Source organism: Oxyura jamaicensis, chromosome 4 (genome assembly GCF_011077185.1).
Source record: "Oxyura jamaicensis isolate SHBP4307 breed ruddy duck chromosome 4, BPBGC_Ojam_1.0, whole genome shotgun sequence".
Taxonomy (NCBI): Eukaryota; Metazoa; Chordata; class Aves; order Anseriformes; family Anatidae; genus Oxyura; species Oxyura jamaicensis.
In genome coordinates this window covers 7735310-7757449 of record NC_048896.1, presented here as the reverse complement: position 1 = coordinate 7757449, position 22140 = coordinate 7735310, and the positions used below count along the sequence as shown (strand labels likewise).

Here is a 22140-nt window from a genome sequence, read left to right as displayed (position 1 = left end):
ATCCAACAGCGCCCCCCTCATCCACGGGCTCAGGTGAGCGCGGCCCGGCCCGGCCCGCAACGCTCCGCTCGGCAGGGCCCGGGCCCGGAGCCCTCGGCCGGTGCCGGGGCTGGTTAGGCCGGGTGCCCGGAGCCCCGCCGGGTGAGCTGTGCCCCCCTCAGAGCTCCTCTCGCTACCCTCCGCCCCCTGCCGTGGGTTTTGGGCTGAGACCCCTTGGTGCCCTGCACAGCGCCTGGGCTGCGGCCGCTGTAGTGGGTGAAGCAGCGAGCTGTGCCACTGCTGCTGTGGTCCGAGTCTGGTACAAGTCACCGCCCTTGTGCGATTACAGCAGTAAGTGCTGCTGGAACAGCTGGCAGTGAGGAATGTAGTTTGATGGGACCCTGACAGTTCCACGAGTTGCTCTTCTGGTGTTAAACATTGTTGGATGTCCTGTGGAGTGTTGTGGCTGATACTGATGTTGTTAGTATACAATACTGGGAGAAACGTGGAGCTGGGTGGGTAGTTTTGTTTGGACATTGCCATTAGCGTAACACCAGGTGGGATTTGCAGGGGGCTTGAGTTTTTGCACGGTGTTCTTTGTCAAGCCCTCCTTAGCTGATACACAGGCAAGGGCTAAGAGCAAAGCTCTCAGATATGCATGTCTGTTGTGTGCTTTTCTTGATGCTGGGCCAGGTTGCCTTAGAGAAGCTGTAGATGCCCCATCCCTGGAAGTGTTCAAGGCCAAGTTGGATTTTGAGCAACCTGGTCTGGTGGAAGTGGGTGATCTCTGTGATCTGTTCCAACCTGACCCAGTCTATGATTATATAATTTTGGTTTTGGGTAACTTTATAACTCAGAGTGCCGTTTCCTGCATCTTTGGGCCTGTTTGTGAAGCTGGGGGATGCCCCCATGTCTCTTAGATGATATCAGTAACATCAGGGTGGGCTGTGTGCTTCTACTAGCAGTACATCCACAGAGGGGAGAGCATATTAACACTAAACTTTTGTCAAAGATAGCATAGTATATAACTACTTTTTTTTTCTCTCTCCTTAAACTTCATATTTCTGTAAAGAAGTAGATACCAATTGATGAATACATCTCTCATAAATGTTGTACCAAAACAACTGACTGCGTTACAGTTCAGAGAAAATATTAGTGCTTTTGCTACTCAGTCATGATTTGATTTTAAGTAAACATCGTATTTATTTTATGTAATTGTAAAGAAGCAGCTATCATTTTACAGTTTGATGCGGTACAGAGGTATTGTGAATGGTAGTTGTTCCTCAGGCAGATTTCTGAGCAGGTAAACTAATTATGTAACCGAGAAATATGCGTTCTTATAAGTTTAGCCTTATAAGTTGTTCCTTAGGAACTCTGAGACACTTTACTTTTTAAAAATACAAAACAGTCAAGTGAAAGAAACAGCCCAGCATCTAATAATCATGCTGTAATCAATCTGTTTAAGTCAAGTTCTGGGCGTATAGCCTGAGCTTTTGCCTTAAAACAGCGTGTATGCTGCAGTAGGTGTTTATAGAGATTAAACTGAAATCCCACTGAACCAATTTCAGGTAGTTGCAGTGGTTTGCCTGTTAGTTAGGAATTTTCCAGCAGAAAACTGTTTTTGCAAGATTACAGCTCTTGGCAAGAAACTTCATTTTTTTCCCAGAATGGCTTTGTTGGGTAAACTGAAACAAAAGCTCTTGCTCTTGGACAGCGTGCTTTTTCTGCTCCGTCACTGCCTACTGACTTGATTTCCTCGTTAACAGATTTAGTAAGAAGCTTAGAGAAAGAGGTACTGTAGAGCCAGAGAACATCTCCAGGTGAATATTTTAGATCATGGAATGTACCTTTCACAGAACTTGTGATGCCTGTTCTCATGCTAAATCAAATTTTTTGTTTTCATTTTTATTGGGAGCTATAAGAATTTTCTGTGAAAGGTAAGTCTGAGATCTGCCCCGTTCTCTAGTGTTTTTGCAAGGGAAGATAAAGGTAAGGATATTTATATTTCTTTCCTCTCCCTTCTCTTCTAGTCAGCACTGAATATTGGACTCAGCCTCTGACAGTGTGTTACAGAATCCTTCAAACCTTTTTTTTTTTTTCCATTCAAAACCTGGATTTCAGCATGCGGCATTTATGCAGTGCTGTGCATTGATTGGTGTACCAGCCGGTACGGTTACACTAAAGAGAAGCTGTAGTTGTTGGCCTCAGCCAGTAAATCTCATGTCTAAATGTCAAATCATGGCCCCTTTGAATTCCTCCAGTTCTAATTCCTGTCAAAGAGCAAATGTTTGATTTCTTGTGGGTGTAAATTGAGTGAAATGTCTTTAAAAAACGTAAATGATGTCCGGTCATTGTTGTATTTGATGTTTTAGAGGCAACATATTCCTGGTGAAAAGCACAGTGCTTGTAACAGTTGCTATTGACTCTTACTTCTGAGTAACGTTTTGATAACTTTCATCTAGCTCTAAATAAAAATGATCTAAAACTTGCTTCTAACTGGTGTATTTCATAGTGGAGGATTCTGTTTGACATGTCTTTAAAGTGCATTATGATTATCAGCCTTTAGAACACACGCGTGATCAGATTAGTTTTAAGAGACTGCATTTTTGTTGTAGCTGAGACAAAAAGATACTACCCAGTGAATTCCTGTTATTTGGATCTTACTACAACCTTGCATATGGCTCTGTTTGCCTGTGCAATTCCTCAGTGATTTTTAGGCATGAGGATTGCAGGGTTGTGGTCAAAATGTTATGTTCTAGTGACCACAACCGTTTCTTTCTTTTCTTCAGTCTCATTCATTAAGTACACTTGATAACATCAGTGATGACCAGAGAAACTTACTTTAAGGAACCAATAGAAACAAAGTTGCCTTGAGAAAGGAACACAGGTTATAGCAAATAACGAACCCTGTGCTGTTAAATTGATGTGCTGTTTCCTGATTACAGACATGACTGGGGTCAAAAGTCTTAGGACTTCTTAAACTGCTTTCGCAGTATGCTTAATTTAACCTCTGCTGAAAAAGAGTTGAGAACTTACTAAATGTTCGTAGTGATAAGTGTTATCGAGATGCTGGACTTTTTGTTCTGCTGGCACTCAAGCTAGTTTCCAGTCACCGTTTATATACTGTTACAAATTTGTTCTGTTGAATGATGTCTGAAGCCTGTAGCTGTTCCAAACACAATAAATTCCCACAGAAATGATCAGTCCTAATTTTTCAGTTCTGCAGTCTCAGAGGGATTAATTAAAAACAATAATTAAACTAGTTAAGATTTGGGTGGAAGAGCAATTTGGTTTCCATTCAGCCAACATGCTAGAAGTATTCTTACATACGTGTCTCTCAGGTGCTTTGTCTTGAAACAATTGCTGTCACAGCATTTGAAACTGAGCTTATAATAAGAGGTACCGTTTGATGGGAAGGAAATGGCTTTTGCATTTGACAAGTGTTTCTTTTCACAGTGATAATTCACAGGTCTTCCAAGCTAACGTGTTGCGAACCCGCAGGAACAGTACCACAGTTATGAATCGTCACAGTCTGGTAAGAAAACTATTAGACCAACCATGTTAGGCCCAAAGCAGAAGTGTGCAAACAGGAGGAAAGAATAAAATGAGGTTGTAATCTGTGAAACTAATACCGCATATTTTCAGAAATAAGGCTCTACACTGACATTAATATGCTGTAGCTATAGGGAAATGTTATTTATAGGCCATTAGACCTTGGAGAGTACTTGCATTTCATTGTCTTCATAACTTTGTTTATAAATGCAAGCCGATGCCCTAAGATGGAGTAAGAAAGGTAGCTAGCAAAGAAGAGTAATTGTATAGATGTATTATATTTTTGGTAAGCATTGTGCTAATTATTTCTGAAGTTTAAGAAATAAATGCGGTGATGTTCCAATTTTAAATTACTTGTAATATAAAAGCCAGAACTGAGTGTTCTAACAAAATACAATGGCTGATAGAACATGGAGCTTGAGACCCCCAGAACAAGTAATTCCTCCTCTTAGAAACATTCATTGGTGGTTTCAAATTTTGTCACACTTCTGTTACTACAACTCCCCAAAACCTGAATCTTTAAACTATTAATCTGAAAATACAGAGCTTCAATCCAGGAAAAATGTAGTATGTCTTGTGGCTTTAGTACCTTATGAATTGTGGTAGGAGGGTGTGATTTTGACCAATTGAGAACACCTGCACAGGATTGCATAGATTGGTTTGGTAACCCTTATCAAGAGGACCAGGGTACATTGGATAGTTATTTCCTCTTACTGAAAGGAATTTTTTTGTCAAAGTTTCGTGCAACATTTCCTCTAAGACAGCCTTAGGAAACAGGTAGACTTAGGATAACACCTAGCTGCATTCAGCTTGTTTTGGTAAAAAATTGAGCTATGTTCAGGTAGGAGTGGAGTAGCATTAATTTTCTAATTAAAATTATTTCACAAAATAATGCTACCATATTGGTTTCAGTGCATTCTGATTTGTGGATATCCATGATTTTTTTTGCAAAGTTGTAGTCCCCTGTAAACCTGATGGCAGTTACCTTGTTCCTTTAGATACCTTCTGACAATGCTTCAGAAATAATCTGTTAGCCCCATGTTAATGGATGAAGAATGCTACTCATATGTTCTTGATTGCTGACTCTTAAGTAAATTTCTGCTTTAAAGCCAGGCCAAACAAGTACTTCAGCAAAGGCTTGTGTCTCTACCAGAACCAGGATACTTATTTAAAGCTTTAGAAAGATTATTAGAACTCGCTTTTTCCTGCTAAGAAATAAGATGTTATAGACTGTATTGTGGTAAAGAATTCTTAAACAATAGTCTCTTTGTTCTTGTATTTTCTAGGGTTGCAGGGTAAGTTTGGGTAAGTTTGTTTATGCTTGTGGACAGACTAAAGGAGAAACAAAGGTGAAAGCTTAGTTTACTAGGTTTACTTCTTGAATATATTCAGTTGTTGGGGGAAAAAAAAAAAAAAGGATGCTAATTTGGGAAGCATTGCCTGTAACTTGTCATGAAGCGGGACTAGTTCTGGTATGGCTGTGCCAGAAACAGATGTTGCAGTCTTCTGGACTTTGTAACTATTCTGTTTTCAATAGTAGATGAGAAGTATTTCTGACTCAAGGACTGACCAAGGACTGAAATGAGAATGGATCCCTTAAAAATGAACAAAAAGTTGAACGTCAGAGAACTAATACTTGTCAATGGACAGTTCTTCCAGCATTAAGAATCAAAATACTCTAGAAAATGAGGTATGCTCTTCTGTTAAGAGAAGACAGCTGAGTGCAGTACTTAAGAATAAAAACTGTCTTACAGCTAACAAAGGAATTTTCAGGAACAATTTTCAGTTTGCATTTTTGGGTTGTCATGCCTGAAGTAGAAAAGCTTTTCAGGGAAGAAAGCATGGGCTCCAAAATGTGTTTAGAAAAACTAATCTGAATTTTACTACAGTGTAAGTGGTAATAAGGAGGGTTAAAAGTTCAGTAAGTGACTCAAACCGTTAATGTAAACAGTTTATTTAACCAGTTATGAGTTCACCTGACATTTTATGTTAAACTTGAGAAAAAAATAATCATTTTTCTGATCTGTATTGTTACCTCTCGTGGGAACAATGGGAGTTGTTAGAAATGCTTTGGTGACGGAAGGTCATATTCTAGCACCATCTTCAGGGCTGTTGTGGTGGTTGTCCTAGTTGCTCAACTACATTCTAAAAACTTATATTTTTTTACTAACATTTCCAAGTCTCAGACTCTAGCTCTTTTCTAATGACAACTACAGGAGCTGCTATGCAATTCTGTCCGGTTCTTAATCTACAGTTTTCTGGTAAATACATGTAATTGCCAAGAAAGGATCATCTATACTCAGAATCTACTGTTTATTTCCTTCCAGAATACATCAGTGGCATCTAGTGAGTAATTTTTTTGTTTGTTTTTTTAAGGCAAAACATTTTTAGGCTGTGGTTAGATGTTCAGCTGCTATTTCAGCAAAAGTTTTGTTTTGGTTTGTGTCTTTTTCTTCTTTTTTTGCTAGGTAAGTTCCCTGTTACGGTTCACTGCGTGGCCCCACAGATGCTTGTGTTGGCAGAAGAGAGGGGGCAGTGCAGGGACAGAAATGGCACCAAGGGCAGCTGCTGACTGCTTATTTTGGTAGCGCTGCCTGCCAAACTGGTGCTAGTGAAACTTTACCTTCAGTGAAAAAGATTATACAACATATTGGAAAAGGAAAAAAGCAGAAAGTGTTTCTCTTCCATGTTGGTAATTTAGTCTTAATAGTTGGTCATTTGTTTATTAAGCTTTGTGCTCTCTTAAAGTGTCTGGGACTTAGCATAATTTTAACAGATTGATTCAGTCTGCTTTAGCAAGTATCATTTTAAAGTGACTCAGCTTCTGATAGTCTCTTTACATAAGAACTAAAGTACTATGAACAGGGAATAAAGTGGATTTTGAGCACAGATTAAAGATCATGACTTCTTAGAGATGGGATGTAGGATTAGTCAAATCTGCATCAGATCCTGTTGAGGAATGCTTAGCTGTCTTTTTTCTATTTTTTTTTAACTATACACTGGGACCCACTGGTTTGATCTGTGTTCTGTTAATGTTAAACCTTAAAGTACTTGGATCAAATTCATAAAATCAGAATATAAGGAGTGGAACAAATGCATTTCTGCAAGGGAGTGACAGAGTGAGCAGGCAGGAATGCCTATTGTCCAGATCCTTTTCTGTGCAAGAATTAAGGTTAACTCAAGGTCCACCTTGGTTCATCACATTTGGAGGAAATTTTAGTAGGTATTTAGGATTTCTGGGAGCCTGGTATAAAAGTAAAGTTGACTTAAACTAGACTTAAGTAGTAGCTAATTGTGAGCACAGGACATCAGTGGTGTGTGATGTGGTGACTACATTCTGCTGTGAGCATTAAACTTCCTCTGTGTTTGTGTGAGACTAAAATCTTTTGCAAGAAAAAGGGCTCAGTGTTTGTTTGCTTAGAGGGAGGATTCTGGATATATGAAGCCTTAGTAATCTGTCATAATTTATCATAGCTTTTTGTTTAGGACAGCAAAATCTGTGTATTCTTCCTGACATTGATTAGAAGATGGTGCAGTACCTGGTTAACAGAATGAGGATTAGTTCTCTGACTAGTGTTGTGACTCTGATGACGCCTCATACTGCATGAAATATGACAAACACTTGGTGATAGTACAAACCTTCCTTACTGAACGCATCCATTTTAAAAAGATGCCGTGTATTTTGAAGGGGTTTTCAGAGAAGTTAAACCTCTCTGACTAAAGCTTTGAGTTCTTGATTCCTGGTTCAGTTATGACAAAAGCCAACTGATGGTCAAATGTTTGAGGGATGGGAAATACATGAAAGCAAGTGATATTTTGAGAAAACAAGCACTCTAATTACTTTGTTTTTGAGCATGCAGTTTTAGATCATAGTGTTCCAGGGAGATCTTGATGCAAAGCTTGATAGAATTAAGAGCATTTTTAGTGATATCCTCTCCAATTTCAATTTTTGTCACCCAAATATGTGAAGCTCTTGAGAAACCTGAAAGGAACTATTTAACTCTTTGATAGCCTTCCAGTAGATGATTTTATTTTCGTCTGTCAAAGTATTCATTTGTAGGCAGGCAAAAATCCAGAAGTTTTTTTTTCACAATATGTAGTTTTGGCTTTGTATTTTTAAGGATCTACTGGGGGGTCTGCTAGATGAAAATATTTATACAACTGTATTTATGAAAGGTAGCAGTGTGCTAGTTAAAAGCAGCATCATTCTTTAGAAAAGACAATACAATGTAGTTAGCATTTATAATAAACTCATATGCGGTTTAAAATATATACATATATATAGAGAGAGAGTTTAGGATAGTGCTATAGAGTAGTTATTAACATTCCTGCACCTTCCCCTCCCTTCTCCCCTGCTTTTTTTAAGTGTTTCAGTTGTATGTTGTTTTGTTCTGCAGTTTGTGCCATCATCTCCTATACGTATTCCTAGCAGCCGTCTTCATCAAATCAAACAGGTAAGAACAGATTGCAATCTGTTCAAATATTGTTTATAGTTGGTTAGCTTTTTTGCAGTTAATGTGCAATGGCCTTCAAATAACTGTAGGTTTTGCTATGAAACAGTAGACTGCTGCATACTCTGTATCACTACTTCAGGGTGTATTCAAAACTAAAGGCTGTATCTTGTTTGCAGAGTTCCAAATTTTATCAAAAAAAATAAAACAGCAACAAATGATTCTTATAGTAAATAGAAGATTTGAGAAAGAAACAAGAAAAAAAATCTTAAAATGGACATTTTAGGAAAGAGACTTTTAAATGTAAACCCTTAGGGTAAAGTTTCACCGAGTTTTTGGCAGTAGAGCCAGCATAAATATTCAGGGGCAGTGACAAAATATTCCTCAACTTGTGTTGGCACAAGACTGGGGGGCCATAAAAAGAACTGGATAAGGAAGCAATTTGAAAAAAAAAAAAAAAAAAAAAAAAAAAAGTTCAAATGCATTTGGCTGGGCTGTTTTTCATCTGTATAATATTCTTATCCAGATCATTACTTGTGCTGTTATGGCATGAGGGGAAGGACGTAAGAGCAAATACTTAGGAAAGGAGAGGGGTGTGGTGAATATCTGAAGCCTAAATAGCACTGTCACCAGATGACCGACCACAGTTTAAAGACTCAAATTTTAAAATCAACAAGCCGAAACTCTTGTGGCTCTTCCATTTTAAATTTAACTTTTTGACAGTAGAATGACAAAACTGGCTTGAGGATGTTTGATATTTTTTTTTCCTTTAAACTTGCAAGTTTGCAATGGATAGACTTGTTTTCTTTCTTTTCTGTAAAACTAATTGAATGCTTCAGACAGCATTTTTGGGGATATGATTTCTGAAGTGGTGTAAGGTGATTCTGCTTCCCGCCTTGGATATTTAAGGTGCATGCATAGTAACCCTGAAGAAAATAACTGCTTGTGTTTACTAAGTAAACAATGTACTGGCTTGAACAGATTCTGAAGCACTCAAGTCAGTTCTGGAGCTGAGAACATGAATGACTCTTGTTTTGTTGCTATATTTATTATGTGAAATAAAGTTTGATAATTCAAATTGTTTGAAAATACTTTTTTATTCAAAATTATTCCATACATTTATTAAGCTCAACACTGACACTTCCTAATTTGTGTTTGATAGCTGAATTCAGAAATTGAAATTCTCAGTACTCTATTCTTACCAGCACAAATGCGAACAGCGTGCTCTAATTCTGAGGTCTTCCTAATCTTAGCAAATCACACAATTGACCTAAGTTAGACTCTCCCTGCGTATGATGGAGATTGTGAAGATATTTAGTTACACTTTTATTCTTGAACTGAATTACGGAATCTCCTCATTCACTCAATGGACTGATAGTATTCAGTTAGCATGTTAAGGAATGGTTCATAGTCAAGAGGGGGATGAATCAACTTTGTACTTGGTGTTAAAGTTTGTTTAATTCCACCTCTGATCCATTTTAATAGTATTTTATGATTGTTTTAGAAAAAATACCGTATCCCAGATGCTGACAGTGTCTAGTTAGTTACATAGAGTAAGGTGTGTTCCTTATTCTGTGGATCCATGCTTCTAAGCATTATTTATGCTAGTTTCTACTTTATGAAATAATATTATGCAAGAGTGCATAAAGATACTCTATCATGGGCAGAAATTTTAATTTGTATCAACATTGTTCAGTTTTATATATCCAAGAGGTCTTGGATAATAGTGAATGTAAAAAAGAAAAAAAAAGCTTCTTGAGAAACAACCACCTCGATTAACGCTTACTATGTGATGGTCTGTCTTGAAATGTTTCTTTCCTTTTCTCTCCACTTCTCTTCATGTAGGGAGAGCTTAAGGTTACTGTTACTCAACAGAGCTGGATAAAATCTTCTCCATATTGAAGTGAAATGAAACTTTTTTTTTCTGACTTGCTGTAGCAGATCTTTATTTATCTTAATTTTTCATTTCCTACTCTTATAGGAAGAAGGAATGAATTTGATGAACAGAGAAACAGTACATGAAAGGTAAACTTTAAGGCAAACTAACACAGTTAATGCATTTTTTGTGGGCATAGGACGAGACATTTGTTTTCTTCTTTATAGAGAAGTGCAAGTAGCAATGCAGATGAGCCAGTCATGGGAGGAGAGCTTGAGCCTGGTAATGCATTCATGCTTTCATTTGTATTTCTATTATCAGCATCAAGACACTAGACACTCGCATGTCAACATTTTCTTTTATATTTTGACCTACTGTTAAGGTGTTGATATACTGCTGCTTTTGATCAGCAATTTTTCACACTAGGAAGGCATAGAATTACCAGTTTTTCATGGATACATGTCAGTTCCTTGGACTGGTATGTCACAAAAAAATAATATGAATGTTTGCATGTCCAAATATTCTTCCATGTTTTGGTACTCCACAAGTAATGTTTAAAGCTTTTTTTTTTACATGGCTATGTAAATGTGTGTGTGTATATGTATATATATATATATGAGTAAGAAGGGGGTAACTTTGGAATCATACTCAATTCCACATGAAATAGGCCTTTTCATGTTAAGATAGTTGCTCATAAGGTTAATTGTACGTCCTATTTACAGAGTGACAATGATTTTGAAAAATCATCATCACCAAAGCAAGTAGACTTTGTCCCAGTCTCTCCAGCTCCTTCACCTACCAGGGGAATAGGGAAGGTGAGCAAAGTGCAGTAATAAAGCTTTTTTATTAAGTAGTGCTATCTAGATTCAATCAACTTAGCAGCAAAAGATTTAGCCACCTGCTCCTTTCTGCCTCAGCTGCAAACCAGAAACTAGAGTAAACAAACAAATGAAAAAACCCACCTCCTCTGAAACTCCAAAACAGAAACCACTATCTGAATTGTTATGGAGTGTTCTGCTGCTAATCTGTGGTTGATAAAACTTATTTTTCATTTGCTTTCAATGTAAATCAAGAAGAGGGGGCATACATTCTTATTTTATGAACTAGTTATGAACTACTCTTATTTTATGAACCAGACTATGGTGAAGTCAATGCTTGCCAACTTGCATGTGTTTTATGTAAAAATTGAATCTGTCCAAACTTTTTTTCCCTCAGTAACCAAAAGTGGTATCTTGGTATACCCAGCCAGATTGGTTGCTTTAATTTAATATTGGATTGCTCATTTACCTGTGATAAGGATCAGTTTTTACCATGTGTGATACAGTATTTATATGTAAATAACTCAAACTGTTTTGCTCTCAGCAATGTTTCTCACCATCTTTGCAAAGTTTGGTTAGTAGCAGTGGATTACCTCCAAGTCCTAGCCCAAGCCCAACAAGGAGATTTTCAAGGTAAGTACCAGAGCATTGGTATAGTTAGTTCGCAGTAAGCTTTTGAAATACGAGAATTTGTTATATAAATAATTAAAATTGATATCTGGTTACAGATGAACTTCATACGTTCGTCCTGACATTGGATTTTACAGTGCCTTAAAAATGTTTGTTAAAATCATCATGTCAGAACATCAGGAAAGTGGGCTGCACTTCAGCATGTCTTTGCAGTATAGGCTTTATATTGCTCTTAATCACTTTTTAAATAATTCTATTAAGAAAAAACAAACACAGCCAGCATTTCTTATAGATTCTGGTTTTAGTTTTATTGGATGTTGTTTTTCGTTATGTAGGAATAAAGCAATGAAATTTCATTGGGCCATAACACTCCAGCAAAGTATTGCCTGACAGCTGAGAAATAGTCACTACCTAGAATGTGAGCTTTTAGTCTGCCCCAGTTGTGAAATAGTGTGACCTAACCTTTTCTGTTAAGGCCTATACTTCCTGGTATTTCTTTTAAATAAATCAATAAATGAAAATAAAACAACAAGAAATATTTTTGATAGGCTGTTTTAATGGCTATTTTCTTAGTGTTGTTTGTTATCTGAATATCTTTTGATTCTTTACATGTTTTCAGGCTTCCTCTGTTAATGGTGATATCAGTATAGCATCTGCCTTCTTTTAGCAGGAGAAGCCAGAGTCCAATTAACTGCATTCGACCAAGTGTTCTTGGGTCAATAAAAAGAAAAGGTATGGTGTTTGTTTTTGGCTAACATAATGAATTGTTACTTTTAAAATAATTCATGTAACTTTCTTCATAATTCTTGTCCAAATATCTGAGCTTTGAGTGACTAGAAATAGAGGGTGTTACAGCTGACCAAATAAATTGAATTGTTTGTAGTGATAAAACAGTCAAATTGATAGATACATGCTTAACTTCACAAAAATATTTTAAAGTACTGACTAACTGAAGTACACAAATATTCTATATTTAAAGTCACTCTTGAAAAACAAACTGATCCAGAGACCTGGTAGACGCCTTACAGCTCTCTATTTTATCATCCTACGTTTTTTCTCAAGTTCAGCATAAGGTTATTTCATTTGCATCTGTTTTTAAATATATCTTCTGCTTCGTCTTTGTAACAGATCACTTCTGATTCTGAGACAGGTTTTTAAAATGTTTTTATCTTTGTCCTTACATAGTCTATTTAAGCATATATCTGCCGTCCTTTCTCCTAGTGTATTTGGAAGTCAAATTCAATGTGTAAGTTTAATGATAATTCTGAACCACCTTTATTTACTGCAACAGGAAAATCACCTCTCCTTATTCTCAGCTTCTCTACTTTGATGGAGCTAGTCAGTGAACTGATTAGCTGAATAAACAAAATGAAAAACTGATTTTCCTCCACTGAAGAATAATTATCTGATACCTAAACCTCAGTCTGTAGCTCACTAAATTCTCCTAAATATTAGGCTAAAATGTTTCCAAGCAACAGTCTTTAAAATTTCAGCATCAAACTCCTATGTTTTAAACATTACAGTCTGGTGGGTGCTATTTTATGAGTTTGAACTTCTATTTTGCTTGCTTGTGGAAGTAAATTGCAAGTAGCTTTTAGCTCAAATGAGAAATGTTATTTTTTTTATCCCTCCCTTGTCGCTTACTGAAGGGGTAACAGAGATGGAAGATCATCCAAAAAGATTATTCCAAGGATCCCTGAACATGCTTACTCCTGAAGTTTCACATCACACGGACAGCGTGGGATGGTAAATGCCATACTATTTATTTGTGTGAATTTCACCAGAAGCACTACAAGAAGTTTGTGGTGGTTTTTTTTTATTATTATTATTAATATGAACATCCTGTATTTTTGAAGCACTGAAAGTATCATAGTAAATGGGCAGTAAAATTCACTACAATTTTAGAATTTCTTGGACTGACTGATAACCTTTGTTAACACGCTTCGTGTATATGGGCATTGAGCACGTTTAGGAAAAGATACCTTATGGCTGGCAATTTTTGGAATCCAATTTCAACTTGCAATCAAACGTGAACATTAATGATTGTGGGTGTTTGTGTTTTTTTTTTTTTATTCCCTTGCTGTTAGTCACATCGGAAAATTAGTTTGACCCTCCCTGCTGGCAGGAGATAAAAAGCACTACATGAAAAAAAATCATAATGACCTAAAATAGTAAGGTAATTTGATTTAGTATTTTAGTGAAGAAGGTAGTAATACATATGGTATGCCTACAAAACTATCAAGAAAGCATTGTTTACAGTACCTCTGGCCTTTCTACCTCCCAGCTAAAGTACATAGCTGTGCACAAGCTTTCAGCCAGTTGCAGTGGAGATAGTAAAATGGATGTGTTTTAAGGATATTTTTTAAAACTTTTTTTTTTTTCCACATTCTATTCATAGTAGGCATAGTAGTGCAGGTTTTGTTTGCTGCGACTTATTTTAGGAGATGGTAATTCTTAAAAATGGTTTGATGCTATCACTGGTGATGGAACCATCTACAATTAAAATTTTGCATCCTATAAGACATGTAGTGAATGGTAAATTGAAGTATGTACACTATGCATTAAATCCCTTGGCAAAAGGCATCTGGATACATGGGGACCTTGTTAGGAGATGGGGTGAAGCTTGCAGTGAATTTTTCAGCTTGATGCCTCTAAATCTCTAAACCATTTCTAGGTAAGCTGAAGGAGAAAATTATCAGAATGTTATCTCTGTGTTTGGAAGAGACTGCAAGGTGTATTGTTACAGATTTATTTAAAATACAGTGTTTACTGTTCCTTCAAAGATGTAAATTTGCTTTTAAAATGGGTTTATAGTGAATTGGAAGCTAGTATTTGAAACTTTTAAGAAATGTTAGAATACCTAATTTCTCATATCTTGATGTTGCTGTGTTTTCAGTTTGTCGTCACATGCTCTTGATGACAATAGAAGCAGTGCAGGCTCTTCTTGCGACTCACCAGCTGAAGTTAGCACCAACACAGACTCTCCAGTCTCGCTGTCTGACTCCAGATCTCCATTTTTACCAGTAGATATTACAGCTAAGTTACCTATCGATTGAGAAGCACAAGTCTGCTAATGGGACACCGAGAAACAGGCTGGATATCAATAAGACTTTCTCTTGCGTGTAACTGAGTCTTTTATGTGATTCTGTTCCTCATAGGAACTTCCAGAAATGTCATTATTTCTAGAAAACTTCCAGAATAGTTCCTTGAGGAGGAATTCACGTTTCTAGTGATTTGTATGACATTTACTAATAGTACAGTAAGCATTTGAATTGCAAACTTATTTGATGCTAACATGAGTGTACAAGCTATGGATTTCTCATGGATATATTCTTGTTGCTGTAAGTTACAAATACCGTATATACCTTCTGCTTGTGGACATTGGCTTTCCAACAGCCAAAAGGTGGTGTCCTCACTAGTAGAAAGTGGTGCTTATGTGGTAAAAGAAAACTTTCACGTTTGTCCTCTGTCTTAAACCAATGAAGCAGCTTGCTTAATTTGTTTTTATTGCTGGAGTGTTAGGTATTTATAATTTTTGTTTTCATGTGAAAGAGGGAATATTGAGGGGGAAAAATAATTGAATCTTGTGTTCTGATTGACTGTTAATCAGTTCTGTGTTCTAATAAGATACCAAAAGAACAAGTTGGTGAATCATCATCTTAAATTTACATGTTGGATTTTACTCATGACCATGACTGCTGTTGTGACTAAATCCAGAGTTAGTGTGGAACCTTCTGGGGTTTTGTACTTTTCTTTGTCCCCATTTAGATGATGTATTAGAGTGGTAGGTGCTCTGGTAGTCTTTTAATGGGGGAAAATATTAATAATGTTTGGAACAAAACATTAAATTGTGAGATTTTAGCATCTAGTACTTCAGAAGTACATTATTTTAACAGACAGTGTTTGTCCTCATATATGACTTTTGATGGACAGAAACAATGAGGGACCATGAATGCTTTTATACAGGCTGAGGTGATCAAATGTGCCTAATGAGTATTTAATCTCCTGATGTCACTTTCCCCCAGATATTGACATCAAGTTACTTCTGCTGTTGTAACGTTCAGATGCTCGTTGGAAGTCTAGAATTCAGTAATCTGATGTGTTTCAGGATTCTTATACTGTTTGAAAAGTCAGTGGGTTGAGGCATCCTTATTTCAACTCTGAAATTCCCCAAACAAGAGGACAGATCTGCAAACCATCATAGAGAGCTGTTTCAAATTTTCCAGTGGCAACCACATTTTTGGTTGTTGACTCCTGTTATGCAATTGAACTTCCCCAGCTGGGTCCCCATTTGTGTGTGCATCTTTACTATGCAGTTTTAAGCCTTCTCTCCGGAGAAGTCAGTAATGAAGCAAAATGTTTTGCTTTTAAACACCACATCTTTGTAATGTGTAATAAAATGAGAAAAGTTTGGAAACTTCCTTAAGTAGGAGAGAAGCCCACTCTGAACTCAGCTGTGAAAGATTCACATGGATGAAGCTTTGATTGAAAGCAGCCATAAAAAGTAGAAATGGATGACAGAATGAAGACCCGGTGATCTGAGGACCAACAACAAGTTATCCTTATTGTAGAAAGAAAATAGAACCTATTTAATAGTTTTACTCCGTTCAATCAAGGTATGTCATAGTTTACTTCTGACTTCATTCCTCTTAAATTATTGCAATAGTCAACTTCCTGGTTGCAGATTCCTTTTTTTTTTTTTTTTTTTTGTAGTTCAGATTGCCCTTTGCCCCTGTGGCTGATGGACAAACTTGTCTTTAATGTCTGTATGTCTGTTTGCTTGTCAACTAATATGGCATAGTTTCATTTTGCAGTTTCAGATATGTGCCAAAGAGTCGCTGTGCATTCACTCTTTTGTGGTGAGGGCAAGGCTGTTGTTTTTTTTTAATCTTGCTTATTTCTTAAGAATGAGCCTCTTGGTGTCTGTCCCAGTCTTTTTTAAAAGATGCATCAGTAGAGGGTTTTAATAGTTGCATGTGGGTCAACTTGTCTTTTTTCTGTTGAATATTTATGCTATTTTTCAAATAAGTGCCAATAAATGGAAACATAAATGTTTTTCTGTTTCTGTGCTTTGTTAGAGAGGTAACTATATTACATTATTACTTTAATCTGTGATTAAATGTGGTTTTTTTTTCTTTCTTTCTTTTTTTAAATCAGAATATCTATTGTAACACACTTCCACCCTGTCTGGTTTGCAGTGAAGTTGGCCCTAAATTCTGCAGCACACTTTTATTTTTCATGGTGCAATGTTACCTTAAATTTCTGTGACAACTCTAGGAAAACTGAAGAATAAAAATTAACATTTTCAGAAAATAATCTTTGTGGTTTGCCTTAGTAGGGCAATGTATGTGGTTGGAGCAAGGAGAAATATTTATGTATTTGCAGTTGCTCTTTCTCTGTCTTTTGTAAAAGAGAAATCACTTTGAACTTGTAGAATAAGGCATCTCAATTTCTTGTCCATCTCTGTCATCAACTAGCTGCAGTTTTGTGCCCTGGAGTCAAGAGGCATCCACAGGATTTTCCACTGAAATGTGAGGTTGAATTTTGGAATTATACGATGCTGCAAAATGTCTGTGTCGGAGGTCAGGGAGTTAGGATCTTATACAGTGTACATAATCGACCCTTAACGCACAAAGTAGCTCGTGCTGTATTACTTGCATTTTACTAATTCTCCATTTACTTGAGAACAATGAATGTTGAAGCTGTGCTTGCCCTGTGACATGGTTACAGTAGTATTGTATACGACGTTTCTTAAACGATCTGAGTGTATTACAAGTGTATTTGTCCTTGTCATCCTCTGAGAAATGCATCTTTCTCGTCTATATGATGGTCCTATATGTAGTGTATATGTGTAAATATTCTATATAAACTGGTTTTATTCCACTGTTCATTCAGGCCATCTAGCTGTTTCTCTCCAGGATTCTGCCATTCCTCTCGAAAGACACCCTTCTGCAGTTATGCTCATGATCGGCATTTGATAGCTCTGTTTGAAAGCTGCCCCTGTAGCATTTGTTGCCAGTTAAATTGGGTCTTGGGCCAATGTGTCTTCCTTGCTAACTGACAGGTGTTTGTCTTCTTTCCACCTTCTCCAGACTGACATAGTTGCCGAGGGAACACTGAACCGTGCCAGTGCTCAGGGGAACTGTATTTTTGGAATGAGCACTTACTGCATTTAGCAGAGGGATAGATACTTCATGTTAGAATAGTGATACAAACGCCAGGAAAAATGAGCCTGTGCATCAGCCAGATTAATTTGCTAGGGTCTTCTCTGTGTTGTCAGCAAGCCAACTGATCCGAATACTCTACAGCTGTCCTCGGTCCTCCTGAAGATTAATATGAGAACTTAATCCCAAATCTGTCCTTTATGCCTTTCTTCAGAAGACTTGTCTGTAAATGATTGCTAACCTGTACAAACAAAACAGATCTGCAAACTCTTGCATGTTCTTGTGAGGCCAGGATATTTTGATTTATAATTGTTTGTGATTCTCATGTGAGCGTTGTATTTGTGAGTCCAGTCCTGCTTTTGTGAGGTTATTTGCTAGTGAAATAACTAAAGATAGGACTAACCACTGGAGCTCCATCAGCTACCTTTGAGCTAGGAAGCAGCTTGTACTTTTCTTAGCAGTAGTCACTTAATGTTGCTCACTTCATGTTGTTGTGTTCTTGCATATGTTGCAGTTGTAACTTGTTTGCTTAAAATAGGCTCAGGAGTCATAATTAGAACTTGTGAGCTCTTTGTACCCTGTTTTAAGCAACCTTTCTCATCACCAACTGGCAGATGGCGTTTTAGTTGATCCCTCCTCTCATAAGCACAGAGTTAAAATATTTGTAAATGTAACTGAATGTTTACAGCTATGATAGCATAATTATCAACCTTATCAATCCACAGAGGAGCACTTGGCTTGCAAGAATCCTTTATAACAACTACATGCAAAAATACTGTCACCTCACATTTTTTTATGTGGTGTCTGTTCCCAGATTGTCTTTTAACCTGTAGCAGTACAGTCTTCCTTTGCACTTGGTATGCAGCTCTTGAAAATGAGCATCCTTGTTTGATCTCAGCATTCCTGTGATGAACTTGGGCCCAGGCAACAGGCAGGCAAGGGCTTGGTCAGGGAGATGCTGTTCCTCTGCCACAGTGGGCTCCAAGCAGACAAATATCCTACAGCCGTGAGCCAGACCCCACGCTCATGCCGGGAGGGGGAGATTGCTTTCCCTGTTGGGGTTCTATGGGAGAAGCATGAGAGATATAAATAAACTAAGGGAGAATAACCTTGTTTAACTTTTAGTAATTTTATTTTTTTTTTTTGAAGTGGAAACAATGGATTTAAGTTCCACTACAAGCTCCTAATTCTTTATTCCATGTCTGTGATACGTGATTTATCAGTCATTTTAGTTCTTTCTTAGTATCTCGTGATGTGCTAGGATCAGGATGACTGCAATTACATGTGTTTGAATTTAATACTCGTGCTGTAGAATATAAAGGGAACCTGTTACTAGGTGGGCCACCTTACTAGCTTTTTCTTCACAGGGAGCTCGGCCATCGCTTTGATTGTGCTACTGTAAGCATGATGGTGCTTTTGCTTAAAATACTCCTTTGCTTATTTATTTTCTGCTACTTCAAAGACCAGAATGCATTACTTTGTCTGCATGCAATTCCACAATTTATTTTCAGTGTGGTTATAGAGCTTTGTAAATTTTCAAGAGCTGGTACACACTAGCTACAGTTTATCATAAAAAGTAAACAGCTAGTTAGCTTACAGCAGTGAGCTCCTGCAGGTTGTGTTCTATAGAAGACAAAAATAGACCAAAAAGCAAGTGTATCCCCTTACTTGGCTTTAGTTGTTACACTGTGTTGCCTCCCTGCCTGTGGTTCTACCTCCATTACTTGTTTTTTGAGGATACACAGCTTCTCTAGGCTCCTTTCATTTATATGTTCAGTATCTTTGAAGGGCTCTTGCTAGACTGTGTGAGTGGTTTCCGAATCCTCGCTAGCTTATGTGGAGCATTACTATGCAAGAGATATGCTGCTGGCAATGGCATTCTTTATTTTCCTTCAGTGGTTTCAGTCTTAATTTGTATTACAGTCTCTTCCCTTAATACTTGTAGTATTTTTGGCCAGGAGAGACCTCACAGAAGTTCAGAGGAAAAAGCACAGGCGTTGCTCTGACCAAGACTCAACCTCGCTTCTGGCAGAGAGGATGATTAAAGTTTTAAGACCACCTACACAGCTTGGTCCCTGAGTTTTGAGGTTGCCCCAAATCACCACAGAACACATGAAATGTGTCACTTGGCACCTGATAACTTTGTCCTGTAAACAAAGTATTCTAGGACTGGGTCCACTGGCCCTGACAGGTTCCCATCTGTAGCGTCCCTACCAGTGGGATGGATTGGCAATGCACATCAGAAGGAGAGGGTGTTGGGTGATTAAGGATGAGATTCATACAGCTGACAAAGGAAACAGGTGATGGAACTTGGCATTTATCAGGAAAGCCAGGCATGTTCGGTATACACTGAAAAACAAGGACTGAAATACGGTGACTTATTGCCAAACCTACTTGGCAGCTTCTCTCTGGTTTAGGCTTGTTGGTTATCAGATACTTGCTACATATGAACATAAAATGAAATAATATACAGCTGACTGGTAATTCTTAACTAGTTGATTCCAGAAAGAATTTATTTGCTGTGCTGTTGAAAGCACACTTCTATGCATGGACTTCTCTCTGAGCTGCCACAAATACCACCGTTAAGCTGTTAAAATAAGAGCAGGAACTGTTACCACCCGATATGTTTGGTTATGTTCCTCAGGCATGTTTTGAGAAATATGGCCACTGTCCTCAGGTGCTTCCCACATAAGGTTGCTTGACCCATTCTCCAGTCTCAGAGGGCACCCATCAGCTGTGCTCCTGGTGGAATGAACTGATTGTCTGAAAGCCCTTGTCTGTCCCTGGAACTCTGAAACAGTTATATTGGGTCCATTATGGTTTAAGTGTTCTGTGACTGACTTCTTCAGAGCAAAAAGGGAAATCTAAGCATTTTCTGATCCAGACAAGTGCAAACACCTAGAGAAGATCATGTACCAAGCCTGTAGCTACTGGGAGTGACACTAGTGAAAATGATCTTAATAGCACTCTCATTTCCTGCATGCCAGCATTGCTTGTTTGGGGTATCAGTGCCATAGCAAGTCCTGGGTAAACAAGATGATTGTTTCTGCTGGATGATCTTAAGGCACTCCTAACTGTCTGCTCAAAATACTTTTTCAAGGAAATGACTGTTTTGTTTGTCTTTAAGAGTCAGGAATGGGAAATGACGTGAACACTTAACTATTTTTCCTGGTATTTTAAGAGGAAGCATATTCACTGTCTCAGGTCTTACTTCCAAAGGCATTCTGTGTTTTCAACAACCTTATTTAATAAGCCTCAAGGTACCAGAGGTACATGTGCATATATATGTACGTATGGGCATCAGAAAACGTTACAAACCTTGTTTATCCTTGTATATCCACGTAGTAAGATCTTATTAGTGTCTCCCTGTGACTACGCTGTTACATGAGTTGATACACGTTATGTCACCTCCTTACCATTCTGAACTGAAGCTGTTCTCAGGTCTTGTTTTTTCCAGTGCTGGAATAAATTTGTGATTTGGCAGTGCTCTGTAATCTCTCTGAAATAGAAAAGACAAATTCACACTTTTTCATGGTTATGCTGCCCAGGCACCAGTTTTATCTACAGCTGCTAAGTTACACTGTGCATTTAATCTTTAGCTGTGTATTGCTCTTTGCTTGACCTTGAAAAAGAAATGTACCAGTGTTTTAGGTTTTTTTAGTTGCTGATAACTTTGTTACTGATTTCTTTGGTCAAGGTGTTTTTTTTGAAACCAAGCGCTTCTCTTTAACTTCCTTGAAAAAGCACACTGGCAATATAGGGCTCCGCTGTCCTGTGGTCTCACTTTTGAAGTCTTTTGTGTGCACTGTCCAGGAGTGAGAATGCTGCTGGTGTGGAGACATGGCTATGATGACTGGCATTCTGGATGGGGGGTTCTCTCTTCTGTACATCTGTAAGTGCTTGACAAGCGCTGGCCTGTGACTGGCACTTCAGGGATATGGGAAAAAGGCATTTAGGACTACGGCTGAATTGAGTCCTGCTACTGCTGCCCACAGACAAATGTGCAGGTATTAATACGCCACAGCGAGGCTAATAAGTCGGTTTTATCTCTCTAAAATCTGTTCAGTCCTCGTGCCGTTTCTCAGGAAGAGGCAGGCTAAACCACCTCACGAAACTTAGAATTAACAGTGTAGATACTTAAGAATAAAAGCAAAACTACAAGAAGGCAGCTCTACAGAGGCAGGAAAACACTTTGACCCAAACAAGATCTGTGTCTGTAACTGGACGAGAGCATTGTCTGTAGCACGGGCTCGGGAACACGAAGTTCTCAAACCAGTTAATAACACTTTTTTTTTTTTTTTTTTTTTTTTTTAACAATGTTAATGTTTGACCGTCTCTTTATCATCTGATGCTGATAGATGACACAACCCCAGTTCTTCTGGGAATCAAGTTAAAGTAACATTTTTATTGCCCTTTAAAGACTTAGTGCGTTATATGTATGAAAAAAATAGTGACTAATAATAATAAAAAAGTTTAAACATTCAGGTGCATGGTTTCTTTGCACTTCCAAGCAGAAACAGAAAAGTGACACACAACATGCATGCAGGCGGAAGACTTAATTTCAAAACGTTTTTTAATAAACTTATAAAGATTTGTGTGTCTGAGCCAAATACAGCAATCGTGGGTCCTCAGTAGGAATCAGATTTGCAGAAATAAGATTTTAAAACTAA

General features: G+C 37.7%; 1 protein-coding gene across 3 annotated transcripts; it reads left to right on the top strand.

Moving 5' to 3' along the window:
- On the top strand, positions 1-16622 carry LOC118167132 (protein FAM122A). 3 transcript variants are annotated; one of them, XM_035326375.1, is made up of 10 exons: positions 1-33; positions 3436-3514; positions 7898-7985; positions 9964-10007; positions 10086-10140; positions 10581-10673; positions 11221-11309; positions 11974-12038; positions 12956-13052; positions 14203-16622. In XM_035326375.1, exons 4-10 carry the CDS (start codon positions 9973-9975, stop codon positions 14360-14362), a joined length of 594 nt encoding a protein of 197 aa, XP_035182266.1. In that variant the 5' UTR covers positions 1-33; positions 3436-3514; positions 7898-7985; positions 9964-9972; the 3' UTR covers positions 14363-16622. The 3 variants fall into 3 exon arrangements, with proteins under 3 accessions (XP_035182266.1, XP_035182265.1, XP_035182264.1); XM_035326374.1 differs by having other exon boundaries at positions 7-33; positions 7929-7985; positions 11977-12038; XM_035326373.1 differs by having other exon boundaries at positions 7-33; positions 7929-7985.
- Positions 16623-22140: the final 5518 nt, after the last annotated feature.

Bases quoted from the DNA above. Each gene is read 5' to 3' on its own strand.
- LOC118167132 (XM_035326373.1), top strand. The intron at 10,674-11,220 runs GTGAGCAAAGTG...TTTTGCTCTCAG, and splicing joins CTACCAGGGGAATAGGGAAG to CAATGTTTCTCACCATCTTT. The intron at 13,053-14,202 runs GTAAATGCCATA...CTGTGTTTTCAG, and splicing joins CACACGGACAGCGTGGGATG to TTTGTCGTCACATGCTCTTG.